General features: G+C 40.7%; 1 protein-coding gene across 3 annotated transcripts; it reads left to right on the forward strand.

Annotated features, from left to right (window-relative positions):
* The first annotated feature begins 969 nt into the window (after nt 1–969).
* On the forward strand, nt 970–14,470 carry SNRPB2 (small nuclear ribonucleoprotein polypeptide B2). Of its 3 annotated transcripts, none has more exons than XM_055543467.1 (8): nt 970–1,108; nt 2,049–2,145; nt 2,937–3,026; nt 3,408–3,580; nt 11,185–11,325; nt 11,932–11,982; nt 13,532–13,620; nt 14,103–14,470. In XM_055543467.1, exons 3-8 carry the CDS (start codon nt 2,963–2,965, stop codon nt 14,260–14,262), a joined length of 678 nt encoding a protein of 225 aa, XP_055399442.1. In that variant the 5' UTR covers nt 970–1,108; nt 2,049–2,145; nt 2,937–2,962; the 3' UTR covers nt 14,263–14,470. The 3 variants fall into 3 exon arrangements, with proteins under 3 accessions (XP_055399442.1, XP_055399444.1, XP_055399443.1); XM_055543468.1 differs by having other exon boundaries at nt 975–1,108; nt 1,985–2,145; XM_055543469.1 differs by lacking the exon at nt 2,049–2,145.
* The last annotated feature ends 784 nt before the right edge of the window (nt 14,471–15,254 follow it).

Genomic DNA, 15,254 nt, shown 5'->3' on the forward strand with positions numbered 1-15,254 from the left:
ATAAAGAAGGCTGAGCACCGAAGAATTGATGCTTTTGAACTGTGTTGTTGGAGAAGACATTTGAGAGTCCCTTGGACTGCAAGGAGATCCAACCAGTCAGTCTTAAAGGAGATCAATCCTGAATATCCATTGGAAGGACTGATGCTGAAGCTGAAGTTCCAATACGGTGGTCACCGGATGTGAAGTACTGACTCATTAGGAAAGACCCTGATGCTGGGAAAGATTGAAGGCAGGAGAAGAAGGGGACGACAGAGGATGAGATGGTTGGATGGCATTACCAACTCAATGGACATGAGTTTGAGCAAGCTCCAGGAGATGCTGCAGGACAGGGAAGGCTGGCGTGCTTCAGTCCATGGGGTTGCAAAAAAGTCGGACACGACTGAGCGACTGAACAACAAAAAGGCTAATGTGAGTGTTCTGAGCACATTTGTGATAGGTCTGGATTAAATGTGTGATGCTGGGTAGGTTAGGTGTTATTACATGTGTTCTCATTTGCATCTTACAGATGCAACTTACAGATGCTTTCAACTTACAGATGTGTTTGTCGTGTCCACTCGTGTCCAACTGTACCGCCCCCATGGAGTGCAGGCCACCACGCTCCTCTGTCCACGGGATTTCACAGGCAAGAATACAGGGGTTGGTTGCCATGCCCTCTCCTCCAGGGAATCTTCCCAACCCAGGGATCGAACCCAGGTCTCCCGCATTGCAGGCTGATTCTTTACCGTCTGAACCACTAGGGAAGCCCACAGATGTGTTTATCAGGATGTTCTGTGTTGAACAGCGCTAACTCATGGTTACGGAACTGATCACCGTCTGTCCTTATACTCTTACTGCGCTCCCCTAGAATTCGAGTTAAACCCACAGAATTCCCCCAAGCCTCTTTCCCTTTACCCCGTTTCCCCTTGACATCTTTCTCCCCGTCCACCAGGTGTGCGCATGCTCAGAGCGATTACTTACTGTGGTCTAGACCGACGGGCATCGATCCACTCTGGGCTCGGCTTCTTGACTGATCGGCTTTCTATTGAGGCGCTTGGTGTCGTAATTTCCGGTGGCTGGTTCCGCTTCCGGCTTCTGACGTGATTGTTACGGGACGTGGTGGACCTGTTCGGTGAGTTGGTGGGGTTTTTTTCTTCGCTCTCTCCTCTCTTTTGGCTGCGGGTTGCTTTTTAGTCAAACCTTCCCCTGGCGGGAGCCGAGAATAACCGGGCCGCAGCGCTGGGGCCGGAATGTATGCATCCGAGGGTTCGTGGTGGGTCGCCGAGGAAGGCCTGGAAACTGACGCTCGGGTCTGGCGAGGCCCCTGGACTTCAGAGCTTGTCTTAGGCAGGACAGTTCGGGGCCGGGCATGGCGTGGCCGCTTCCTGGGGCTTCGGGCGGAGCTCGTGGGCGGATGTTGCTGTGTCTGGAGAGGCGGCACCCTCGCGCGTGTGAAGTTAATGGATAACTTTCGCGGATGCGAGGCGTTTACAGCGCGCCGTGCGTTCTCAGGGGCCTCCCAGAGGCCCCTTTTGAATCCGGAAGGCGACTCCCGGCGCCCCTGCTCAGTTTGATCCTTGTCACTTCCTTCTCTTCATCGTCTTCGAGTCTCAAGTCCACCAGGTTTCAGTTTAGGGGTCTCAAACCTTTGAGAAGCGTTACCTTTCACCTATTAACCCGCACAAGGACAGTCCTCGTCTTTAGGTGTTTCGCTTGTCAGACATCCTATGCTGTGCACGTACTATGAGTGTAAATGTTCGTGAAATGAAGCAATATGTGGGTTACCAAGGCAATAAAGCAAGGTCCCAATTCGCGACTAAAACAGTGGGAAAAATGAAATAGTGTGGTGGGTGTGAAATAAAAGTGCAGGAGACAGAAAACAAGGGTTGAATTTTCAGGCCTCCTGCGTATCACCTGTGTAACCGTGGGCAAGAACTTGCATTAACTTCTTGTTTCGTCGCTAAATCATGTTCCACTCTTTGCGACCCCATGGACTATATTCCGCCAGGCTCCTCTATCCGTGGTATTTCCCAGGCAGGAATACTGGAGTGGGTTCCCATTTCGTTCTTCAGGGGATCTTCGTCTCCTGCGTTGACAGGCCGATGCTTTACCACTGAGCCACCTGGGAATCCCTGCTTTCTTCTGTGACAGACAGCAGTGACAGCTGTTGTAAGTGCTTCCTGCTCATTCTAAAAGCTGCAAAGAATTTTATCTCATTTAGTCTTCTGAGCTCTCTTGGGCAAATTACCATCCCCATTTTACAGATATGAACCTGTGAAATTAAGGAACTTGCCATCAGTCAAGCAGCTAGTAAGAAGCATAGAAAGATTTGAATTCAGATCCATTGGCACTAGCATCTGAGTTTTTAACCATCATGCGGTACTATACCAGCGTTTCAAGTCGGTTCCATTTGACTTTGGAGTCAGGACTGTCGGTGATGGTGTATATAAATAAAGGAATAATATGGAAGTGCTTTATGAGAGTACTCATGAAAGGATTCTTAGCAAACTTCATTAATGTTCTGTATCTTATGATTTTTACTGAATGTGCCTTTGTTAGCTTGTTTTTTCATTTTTCACTAAATCTATTCAATTTTTAAATATTGTTTAAAAAGGAAAGTTGTTTCATTAGGCAGATGGAAAAAACAGTCTTGCTTGTCATAAAAGAAATAGGTTATAAAAATAAAAGTATGGAATAAAGGAATATTATTAAAAATTGACTAGATATGGTGCGCCACCAAGTTTTCGGCCTGAGAACTGTTCTGTTCTTTAAAAAGGAGGGCTAGCAAGTTTTGGAGAGGTTTTAAAGACTACCGCCAAACTGATATTTTCAGTTTTCAGACTGACATTTGGGGCTGAAAGAATTGAAAAGTCAGTACCTTTGTTCTGTGTCCTTAATGCCACCCTATGACGTGAACAAATCCTCCCTATTTAGTAACAGAATATTTATTGTCTCTTTAGGCTACTGGAACAGTTTAACCCAAAACATGGATATCAGACCAAATCATACAATTTATATCAACAATATGAATGACAAAATTAAAAAGGAAGGTAAGTGTTTTTTTTTTTTTTTAAAAATAACTAGTGTGTTTATTTACTACCATCTTAAAAATTATACAGCTTCAAAAGTTCTCATCTAGTCATCTTTCTCACTGCCTCAAATAATGGTTTATCCCTTATTGTGTAAAGACTTTAAGGCTTTAAAGATTAAAAATAAGTAGAGGCTGAAGATGTGTTAAATCTGTTTTCACTCAGATGAAATCGTTTCAGAAACTTTTAAAATTAAACAGCCGTTGGGAATAGTATGTGATTAAAATATGTAACTTTGTATAAATAAATGAGCGGGGTGCGCTCAGTGCAGTCTCATTTAAAGAAGAAGTTCAGTCATAGTTGCATCCACAAATGACTTGTTTCCCCTCTAATTTTGTGCAGAATTGAAGAGATCCCTGTACGCCCTGTTTTCTCAGTTTGGCCACGTGGTAGATATCGTTGCTTTGAAGACCATGAAGATGAGGGGACAAGCCTTTGTTATATTTAAGGAACTGGGCTCATCTACAAATGCCTTGAGACAGTTACAAGGATTTCCATTTTATGGCAAACCAATGGTAAATCAATCTTCTTTTGGCTTTAATCACTGTTAATGGTATGGTAGATTTGTAAATATACCCTTGACAGTGTGGCTATTGCTTTCTGCCTTCTGTGTAGTGGGTTGGGGTTTATGTATTTATTTTTATAGAAACACATTAGAAGTAGAGTTTATAATATTCACTTCTTGAGTTATGATAGTTCAGACAGGCAAAACCAAAATACAGGGAGATGTAGAATATTTTAAGAACAATGGCAGTATAGGCAATACTGTCATCTCAAAAGAACTAAGAACTAGAAATTAATTACTCAGTTCAGTTCAGTCACTCAGTCGTGTCCGACTCTTTGTGACCCCATGAATCACAGCACACCAGGCCTCCCTGTCCATCACCAGTTCCCGGAGTTCACCCAGACTCACGTCCATCGAATCAGTGATGCCATCCAGCCATCTCATCCTCTGTCGTCCCCTTCTCCTCCTGCCTCCAATCCCTCCCAGCATCAGGGACTTTTCCAGTGAGTCAACTCTTCATATGACGTGGCCAAAGTACTGGAGTTTCAGCTTTAGCATCATTCCTTCCAAAGAAATCCCAGGGCTGATCTCCTTCAGAATGGACTGGTTGGATCTCCTTGCAGTCCAAGGCACTCTCAAGAGTCTTTTCCAACACCACAGTTCAAAAGCATCAATTCTTTGGCGCTCAGCCTTCTTCACAGTCCAACTCTCACATCCATACATGACCACAGGAAAAACCATAGCCTTGACTAGACGAACCTTTCTTGGCAGAGTAATGTCTCTGCATTTGAATATGCTATCAGGGTTGGACATAACTTTCCTTCCAAGGAGTAAGCGTCTTTTAATTTCATGGCTGCAGTCACCATCTGCAGTGATTTTGGAGCCCCCAAAAATAAAGTCTGACACTGTTTCCCCATCTGTTTCCCATGAAGTGATGGGACCAGATGCCATGATCTTCGTTTTCTGAATGTTGAGCTTTAAGCCAACTTTTTCACTTTCCATTTCACTTTCATCAAGAGGCTTTTTAGTTCCTCTTCACTTTCTGCCATAAGGGTGGTGTCATCTGCATATCTGAGGTTATTGATATTTCTCCTGGCAATCTTGATTCCAGCTCGTGCTTCTTCCAGTCCAGCGTTTCTCATGATGTACTCTGCATATAAGTTAAATAAGCAGGGTGACAATATACAGCCTTGACGTACTCATTTTCCTATTTGGAACCAGTCTGTTGTTCCATGTCCAGTTCTAACTGTTGCTTCTTGACCTGCATACAGATTTCTCAAGAGGCAGATCAGGTGATCTGGTATTCCCATCTCTTTCAGAATTTTCCACAGTTTATTGTGGTCCACACAGTCAAAGGCTTTGGCATAGTCAATAAATCAGAAATAGATGTTTTTCTGGAACTCTCTTGCTTTTTCCATGATCCAGCGGATGTAGGCAATTTGATCTCTGGTTCCTCTGCCTTTTCTAAAACCAGCTTGAACATCAGGAAGTTCATGGTTCACATATTGCTGAAGCCTGGCTTGAAGAATTTTGAGCATTACTTTACTAGTGTGTGAGATGAGTGCAATTGTGCGGTAGTTTGAGCATTCTTTGGCATTGCCTTTCTTTGGGATTGGAATGAAAACGGACCTTTTCCAATCCTGTGGCCACTGCTGAGTTTTCCAAATTTGCTGGCATATTGAGTGCAGCACTTTCAGAGCATCATCTTTCAGGATTTGAAATAGCTCAACTGGAATTCCATCACCTCCACTAGCTTTGTTCGTAGTGATGCTTTCTAAGGCCCACTTGACTTCACATTCCAGGATGTCTGGCTCTAGGTCAATGATCATACCATCCTGTGATTAATTACTCAGAAGATTAAAAAGAAAACTCTGCTTGTAAACTTGTAAAACAACACAAAAATGGTGAGTCAAAGAGGAAATCCAGTCTGAAGTTTCAAAAAAATACTAGAGTGAAATACTGTACTTTAGAAGCTATGCAGTCAAAGCACTGATCTAAGGACAGTTTTAAACTCAGGAGTGACCTGAGATTTCACATTTAGGTGTTGGGTCAAAGTTGAATTGTGAGAAGGAAAGTAAGGAACTCAGGAGGCATTGGTATAAGTCAGAGATAGTAGAGGATTGGATCAGGCTGGAGACAGAGTATGTAATCCAGAGGTCTCTTGGTGTTTGAATGGGTACATTCTACATTGGGTATGGATTTTAGTGCTTTTCTTCTGGAACTGGAATGCGATGGGAAGGGGTTTTGGGGAAAGAGCCAAGGCCGAGAGTTTCAGGGTCCCATATTCTCATTCTGTTCTGCCATTAACTGGCTTTTTGTGCATGTTCCATTTCACCACCTGTTAAAAAAAAAAAAAAGAATAAGCAGACTGAATATTTTTCGGTCAAATTTACAGGCAAGCAAAAACTGTTTTATAATGGACCAGATAATATAAGCTTTGTGGACCACATAGAGTTTGTATTGCACATTCTTGGGTTTGTATGTAGTTTTTTAAATAATCCTTTAAAAATTGTAAAAAGAAAGAAAGTTCTTAATTCATAGGCCATACAAAAATGGGCCATGGGCTGGATTTGGCCCATAATCTGTAGTGCAGATCACCACTGTGATCTCTTTTTACAAATTAAAAATCAGGCACAGAAATCTTATGTTACTGTAACCAGTGGCATCGTCAGGACTTGAAAGCTAATCTGCTGACATCCAATATTGTGATTTGCCCCCCCCCAATTAGGATAGGCATCTGATCTGTAAAGGGCCAGATAGTAAATATTTTAGGCTTTATGAGCCAGATGATCTCTTTTGCAGCTCCTTAAACTGCCTTTGTAGTTGGAGAAGCAGCCACAGAACGTGTGCACATGGAAGGGTGTGTCTGTGTCCTGAGAAGACCTAACGCACGATAGCAGGCAGTGTTGGCATAGTCAGCGCTCCAGGGACCTTGGTACTGCACTGTTTAATTCAGGACTGAGCACTTTTTTTCTGTTAAACTGCCACACATTTTCTGCCCATCCTCTATCCGACTCTCCTTTTCCCATCATTTCCCACCTGACTGTTTCCCACCATCGTATGTTTGGAAAGTCATATTCCAGAAAAACTGAGAAGGGGTAGTACCTACCTACCTACCCCAACTTACAGTAAATTGGCATTACCTGAAACCAGTTTATCTTTCTCAGTAGCATGACGAATTAGCATAATTGAGAACTCAGCTGGTAGTAGCATAAGACTGGGTTTTAGTTTAAATCTGAAATTACGTTAGTATGAAGAAGCCATTTATTCCCATAAAGGGTTTTAGGACGGTTTGTTAAGTTGGGATGACACGTTTGCATATGCCTGGGATTGAAGTCCAGGAAAGCTGGAAATTGTTTGCTGCATTTGGCACTGGCTTCACCTTGCCAGCTAGTTACTGAAAATCAAAGGGACAAGCCCATTAGACTGATCTCATATTGGAGGTATTTTAGGTCTCCTCTCTGGCTTCAGGAAAGTAGGAGGTACTGCCAGATCTCTAGCATCCTGGAAGAGGGAAAGAATGTTCCTTGAGCTATCTTGTTTATATTTACTTGGGTGGTTTCAGTTGCTCTTCTATTTTAACACCAACATACCAGATCAGAAATGAACAAAATTGTCTATGACTTGGAACTCAGAACAAAATTATTCTCTGTGATTCAAGTACAGTTGGTTCGTTAATTCCAAAAATACCTCAGTAAAGTGAAACCATCTTCCGAAGGGTGTCTGTCATAAAACCTCTGGTATAAATATAAATCTTGTGCCTTCTCTAAGCTGTGGGTGAATTTTTATCCCTCATCAGTATTTAGTCTACTGTTTTTCAACACTGGCACTTTTGACATTTTGAACTGAATAACTTTTTTTTATTGTTTGGGCTTTGTGGTTCATCGGAGAGTGTTTAACAGCGTCTCTGGCCTCTGCCCACTCAGCGTGACAATGCAGTGTCTCCAGTCAGCAGTGCCAGCTGTGTCCTGGTGGGCAGATTCTCCTCAAGTTGAGAACTGCTGCTCTAGATGCCAGCTAAGAGCAAGGGCTGAGGTGAGAGATTTTCACAGGCCATAGGGACAAGTACAAGATCACCCAGGATCTTCTCAGGTCAGGAAGAAGGATGAGGACTCAGGGGAGTTGGGAGAGAATCCCTGGACCAAGTCACAGTTAGCCCAGATCTGCTCCTTTTGGTTAGATGATGATGTGCAAGAATAACAAAGTGGCTGGCAGGGTTAAGTCCACTTGGAGGTAGTCCTGCAATCAGAGGGAGCCTAAGGGATGGAGTATGAAAAAGCAAAAAGGACACTGAAAGATGAACTCCCCAGGTTGGTAGGTGCTCAGTATACTACTGGAGATCAGTGGAAAACTAACTCCAGAAAGAGGGAAGAGACAGAGCCAAAGCAAAAACAGCATCCAGTTGTGGATATGACTGGTGATGGAAGTAAAGTCCGATGCTGTAAAGAGCAATATTGCATAGGAACCAGGAATGTTAGGTCCATGAATTAAGGCAAATTGGAAGTGGTCAAACAGGAGATGGCAAGAGTGAACGTCAATATTTTAGGAATCAGCAAACTAACATGGACTGGAGTGGGTGAATTTAACTCAGATGACCACTGTAATGCCCTGACCACTAATGCTGAAGAAGCTGAAGTTGAATGGTTCTGTGAAGACCTACAAGACCTTCTAGAACTAACACCCCCAAAAGATTTCATTATAGGGGATTGGAATGCAAAAGTAGGAAGTCAAGGAACACCTGGAGTAACAGGCAAGTTTGGCCTTGGAGTACAGAATGAAGCAGGGCAAAGGCTAATAGAGTTTTGCCAAGAGAATGCACTGGTCACAGCAAACACCCTCTTCCAACAACATAAGAGAAGACTCTACACATGGACATCACCAGATGTTCAACACTGAAATCAGATTGATCATATTCTTTGTAGCCAAAGATGGAGAGGCTCTATACAGTCAGCAAAAACAAGACCGGGAGCTGACTGTGGCTCAGATCATGAACTTCTTATTGCCAAATTCAGGCTTCAATTGAAGAAAGTACAGAAAACCACCAGATCATTCAGGTATGACCTAAATCAAATCCCTTATGATTTTACAGTGGAAGTGAGAAATAGATTTAAGGGATTAGATCTGATAGAGTGCCTGAAGAACTGTGGACGGAGGTTCGTGACATTGTACAGGAGACAGGGATCCAGACCATTCCCAAGAAAAAGAAATGCAAAAAAGCAAAATGGTTGAGGAGGCCTCACAAATAGCTGTGAAAGGCAGAGGAGAAAAGGAAAGATGCACCCATTTGAATGCAGAGTTTCAAAGAATAGCAAGGAGATAAGAAAGCCTTCCTTGGTGATCAATGCAAAGAAATGGAAAACAATAGAATGGGAAAGACTAGAGATCTCTTCAAGAAAATTAGCAATAAATACCAAGGGAACGTTGGGCACAATAAAGGACAGAAATGGTATGGACCTAACAGAAGCAGAAGATATTAAGAAGAGGTGGCGAGACTACACAGATGATCTTTTGGATCATCAAAAAAGCCAGAGAGTTCCAGAAAAACATCTACTTTTGCTTTATTGACTACGCCAAAGCCTTTGTGTGGATCACAGTAAACTGTGGACAAGTCTTAAAGAGATGGGAATACCAGACCTCCTGACCTGCCTTTTGAGAAATCTGTATGCAGGTCAGGACTCAACAGTTAAAACTAGACGTGGAAAAACAGACTGGTTCCAAATAGGGAAGGGGGTACGTCAAGGCTGTATATTGTCACCCTGCTTATTTAACTTATATGCAGAGTACATCATGAGAAATGCTGGGCTGGAAGAAGCACACGCTGGAATCAAGATTGCCAGGAGAAATATCAATAACCTCAGATATGCAGATGTCACCACCCTTATGGCAGAAAGTGAAGAAGAACTAAATAACCTCTTGATGAAGGTGAAAGAGGAGAGCGAAAAAGCTAGCTTAAAACTCAACATTGAAAAAGCTAAGATTATGGCACCTGGTGCCATCACTTCATGGCAAATAGATGGGGAAACAGTGGAAACAGTGACAGACTTTATTTTCTTGGGCAGCGAAATCACTGCAGATGGTGACTGCAGCCATGAAATTAAAAGACACTTGCTCCTTGGAAGAAAAGTTATGACTAACCTAGATAGCATATAAAAAGCAGAGACATTACTTTGTCAACAAAGGTCCATCTACTCAAGGCTGTGGTTTTTCCAGTGGTCATGTATGGATGTGAGAGTTGGACTGTGAAGAAAGTGCCAAAGAATTGATGCTTTTGAACTGTGATGTTGGAGAAGACTCTTGAGAGTCCCTTGGACTGCAAGGAGATCCAACCAGTCCATCCTAAAGGAGATCAATCCTGGGTGTTCATTGGAAGGACTGATGCTGAAGCTGAAACTCTAATACTTTGGCCACCTCATGCGAGGAACTGACTCACTGGAAAAGACTCTGATGCTGGGAGGGATTGGGGGCAGGAGGAGAAGGGGATGACAGGATGAGATGTCTGGATAGCATCACTGACTCGATGGATGTGAGTTTGAGTGAACTCCGGGAGTTGGTGATGGACAGGGAGGCCTGGCATGCTGTGGTCCATGGAGTCGCAAAGAATTGGAGACAACTGAGGGACTGAAGGGATGGAGATGTTGTGAAAGGCTTGCTCTCCTCTTGTTTACCCCATATAGTCATCTCTAGTTAACATAAAAGAAAGGAAAGAGCTGCTCTTGGTTTTAACAAATTCTTTGTTTTCAAACCTTCATTATTTTTTAAAATTAGTTTCTATTGGAGTATAGTTGCTTTGCAGTGTTGTGTTAGTTTCTACTATACAGCCAAGTGAGTCAGCCCTACGTATACACACATCCCCTCTTTTTTGGATTTCCCTCCCATTTTAGGTCACAGAGTACTGAGTAGAGTTCCCCGAGCTGTACATTAGCAAACCTGCGTATTGTAAAATGTCACTTTTTCTCTTCATACTGAGGTCAAATTCTTGCCATAGAAGACAACTATAGAGAGGAACTGCAGAACTGGTGTCTCGGTATGATCAGTATGATCAGAGAGGTGGTTTCAGCTTTCTGGACCCCAGGAAAGAAAAGTTCTACACTGCCTGTGGCGTATTATTCACGCAAGTGGCCTGGTTGCACAGCTGTGATGCCATCTTATTTCCTTTCAAAGCTTTTTAAATTTAAGTTGATGCCACTATTTGTTATTTTGTTTAAAAGTAATATTCCAGATTCAAAGGAAAGTCATTCTCAGTCTTCAGAACTTTAACTTGAGAAGTAACAAACTCCATGCACATCTTGACCTGTCGAGTGTCCCTGTAAGGCATAGACGGCTTTCCAGTGCACTCCTCTCTATCTTTTAATAGAGAGGATCAGTGGTGCAGATTTTTCAAAGTCCTGTTTCTCCCATATGAAAATCTATTGTTCTTCTAATAAACACAGTTGAATCTAACTTTGTCTCAGTTGCAAATCAGGGCCACAATTTATTTTCTTTTGGCACTCAGCATACTTGACAGATTTCCTTCAGGAAAATTATATTTGTGTAATGAAATTTGAAATATTAATGACAAGTGTAAATAGCCTTCAGCATAATGAAAAGTAACTTTTTTAAAAATAATTAAAACAGCGAATCCAGTATGCCAAAACAGATTCTGATATAATATCTAAAATGCGTGGCACTTTTGCTGACAAAGAAAAGAAAAAAGAAAAGAAAAAAGCCAAAACTGTGGAACAGACTGCAACAACTGTGAACAAAAAGCCTGGTCAGGTAAGATGGGCAAAGTTCATATTTCGTTGTATATCAGGCAGTTTTATTTGAATTCACATGATGTTTAACTCCATCATTATCCAAAATATGTTAATATCTGTTGGCTTATTTTTCAAGTTCTGTGTATAAATAATACTATAGATTTTATCTTTATTTAGTATTCCACTGAAATCAGCCTTCTTTGAACAGTTTATAAATTCAAAAATCTAATTTAAAAATTCCAGATAAAGGTGAAATTATCCAAAAACTAGTTACTTTCAGATTGAAAGTAATTAGAAATCAGTTTTAATAAGTATAATGCTTGGGTTTTTTCTAGTTGTTTAAAAAAAAAAAGTGAGAAAGGCTGATCCTTGATTTTTCTCCTATATATTTCTCCATAATTTTGAAACTTAAAGGTTGAGTTTTATGATATAGACCTTTCAAAAATATTTGACAAGATATAAATACATAAATGTTTGAGTCAGAGTTTTAAGATGTAAATTCTCAAAATAAAATGGAATAAAAAAAATCTATGTTAATCTTATTTTTAGTGCAGTAATTTTAAACACTTGCTACTTTTTTAGAGGGATTGGAAGTTTTAACTGTTTCTCACTCTCTTTCATTTAGGGAACACCAAATTCAGCTAATACCCAAGGAAATGCAACACCAAATCCTCAGGTAATATTTTTTCTCATGTGATACTTACTTTAAAATAAAATTACAAAACAATAGCAGTAATGTACAACAATCCTCATGTCTCCAAAAACTGAAAATGGTTCCATGTATAAGCCACAACAATGTGGAACCTCCTTCTTCAAAACATTTTATTTTTCTTTAAGAAGAAGAAAACAAAACCTGACTTTATTCCTTGCTTCCCACAATGACCAATGACAGGATTAAACAATATATTCTAAGTTCTATAAAGATAAGAAGCAGAATGCTTGTTTTCTTCACATGATATAGCCCCAAGCTTTTCAGGCTTGTTGCTTGGAATCCATTCCCATTGGCTAAAGCACTAACCCGTCTTTTTTCAAAGAACAAAGTTGTTCTATAGTTACCTTTGTTCTTATTTCCTCGGTACATATATATTTAAGTCTCCTGATACAGATCTTTACCCTGTGACTCCACAGTACAGAATTCGCCTGCAGTGCAGGAGCAGCAGGAGACATGGGTTCAATCCCAGGATTGGAAAGATCCCCTGGAGGAGGAAATGGCCAACTGCTCCAGTATTGTTGCCTGGAGAATTGCATGGGCCGAGGACCCTGGTGGCTATAGTCCATGTGGTTGCAAAGAGTCAAACACAGCTGAAGCAACTTAGCACAATATAGATTTATCAGGAAACTCATCCTTACATCCAGGGAATTCCTTGCACCACTGAGGTTTCCTCCTCTGATTTTAAGTTACTTGCATTTTCTTGCGTTATCTACTACTTTGAAGTCTTTCAGCAACTATAGTCCAGCACATAATTCTCTAAGCCCTAAGTTCTTTACATTTCATTTTTTTTCTCCCATGAAATTTTCTCTCATTTACTTGGGAAAAACATTAAAAATTGCCAAATATAGGTTCTACATGGGATCTTTTTCTTTTTTAATTTATTTATTTTTGGCTACGTTGGGTCTTGTCGCTGTGCACAAACTTTCTCTAGTTGTGGTGCGTGGGGGCTCTTCTCTAGCTGCAGTGTGTGGGCTTCTCATTGCAGTGGCTTCTCTTGTTGCAGAGCAGGGCTCCGTAGTGGTAGCACTAAGCGGAAATCTTTTTTTTTTTCCCAAATTGTCTCCCACGCTGGGAGGTAGTATGCAGTAGGATTGAGTGTCTGAGGGTTAAGCAGCTGAGGGCGGGCGACACCCACGCCATCTCTGGTTTGTTAGGACCAGGGGTGTAATCCAGATGACAAAAGCCTTCTATTCCAGCTGCCTCCAGATGCTGAAAACTTAAATATTATTTTAAATACTGTTAATTAAATACTTAATACTTAAAAACTGTTGATAAGATGTATAATCTTCCAAATATTTCCTAAGTGATTTGAATGTCAATCTTAATTACTGTTAGGTTTTGTTTACTTCTCTGGGGTCACTGTTTTTCACCTTTAGTGCTTGATGTGGTAAGATTTCATAAGCCTTAAACTGTGGAATGTAATTCTCTGAAGTTTAGATTTAAATGTAAGAGCCAAAGTGGCTTATTATACTTTTAATACTTATAAGTTAACTTGGCCTTTTCTTTTTAATAGGTCCCTGATTACCCTCCAAACTATATTTTATTCCTTAATAATTTACCAGAAGAGACTAATGAGATGATGCTATCCATGCTGTTTAACCAGTAAGTATTTCATAAACAAGTCTGTGTTCTGAGAGCCTCCTGACAGGACAGATAGCACTTCCCTGGGTTGAATCCATTTGTATATCACACAGTAATTCCTACGGCTTCATTGATTTGCTCCTGGATTAATCATGAATCGAAACCAGTATGCAGAGTAAGCAAATAAGAAGCTAAATTACCTCTAATGTTTGAATTATTAATTCTAGTTGATAAGTAAAATAGGAGACAAAGCTTTGATGAAGTGACAGGAATAGAATTAGCTTACATGATTCCTGCAGTTCTTTTCATGGTATTAATTATATTTCAGGCTCTTTTATCCCACTCAGGATTCTTGGTGGGATGTGATCATTTTCCTGGACGTATATCATGATGTTGCTTAACAAATTTAAATACAGAATAGACACTTTGTATTTGATGTCATTTCTGTATTTGCGTATATATAAATTGTTTACATATATAAGCATTGTTTTCATTCGTTATAGGTTCCCTGGTTTCAAGGAAGTACGTTTGGTACCTGGGAGGCATGACATCGCTTTTGTTGAATTTGAAAATGATGGACAGGCTGGAGCTGCCAGGGATGCTCTGCAGGGATTTAAGATCACACCGTCCCATGCCATGAAGATCACCTATGCCAAAAAATAACATTTGGGATAGCTGTCTTTAAAGGACTCAGTGTTATTTATAGCTTTCGTTTTTATAACATTTGGTCAGTTCATTTTAATAGTTGGGAAAGCGGAAGTGTATGTGAGCTTTTTGTAAAGGATTTAAAAGATTACCTAGTCTCTGTTTAGCCTTAGTGAACTGTGAAGGCCTTAATTTTGTACAATAAAATTTTTATTTGTATCCCTTACCTAGTATTTCATTTATTGACCCACTGCCCTATCATCAAATGCCGGTGCTAGTCTAGGACACATCTTAAGGTATAAACTGTAATGGGATGCTTTTCTAGTGTTATCTCGGAACAGCTAATGGTAGAGACACTTTAATAAAAGAATTAGATCAAGCACTTGTTTAGATTTTCTGTGTTTTTTTTTATGCATATGAACTGCCATCCTGGAGCTCATTTTTGTGTGTTATTCATTCATGTATTTATTTATTTGGCTGCACTGAGTCTTAGTTGCAGCATGTGGGATCTTTTGTTGTGGCATGTAGGATCTAGTTCCCTGAGAATGAATCGAATCTGGGCCCTGCTGCTTCGGGAGCACAGAGTCTTAGCCTCTGCACCACTAGGGAAGTCCCTTTTTTACTAATACTTGTACTAATACTAATACTTTTACTTGTACTAATAGTAATGATGATCATCCTGCATATTAGAAGAAAACGAGACCTGGGCAGGATCTGAATTTCATCTTCAGAGTCAAATAAACGAGCCAGTAGTAGGCATTTCACAAATCTTTTCATTCATTTTTTACTTGAATAAAGACCATTTAAGAGTAACTATATTAAATGTTTTCTGGGAAAACAGAAAAAGGGAATATTGTCTTCAGACTTCACATCTTATACTCTTACCCTCTTGAGATAGGGTGTTTCCTAAGGAATACCTGCTCAGTTAATACCTCTTGATTGAATGACCTCCAAAGGAAAGATGTTTAATCTTTTTGAAGACTAGCAGTCTAACCCAATGGTTGCCAATC

Source organism: Bubalus kerabau, chromosome 13, assembly GCF_029407905.1.
Source record: "Bubalus kerabau isolate K-KA32 ecotype Philippines breed swamp buffalo chromosome 13, PCC_UOA_SB_1v2, whole genome shotgun sequence".
Taxonomy (NCBI): domain Eukaryota; kingdom Metazoa; phylum Chordata; class Mammalia; order Artiodactyla; family Bovidae; genus Bubalus; species Bubalus kerabau.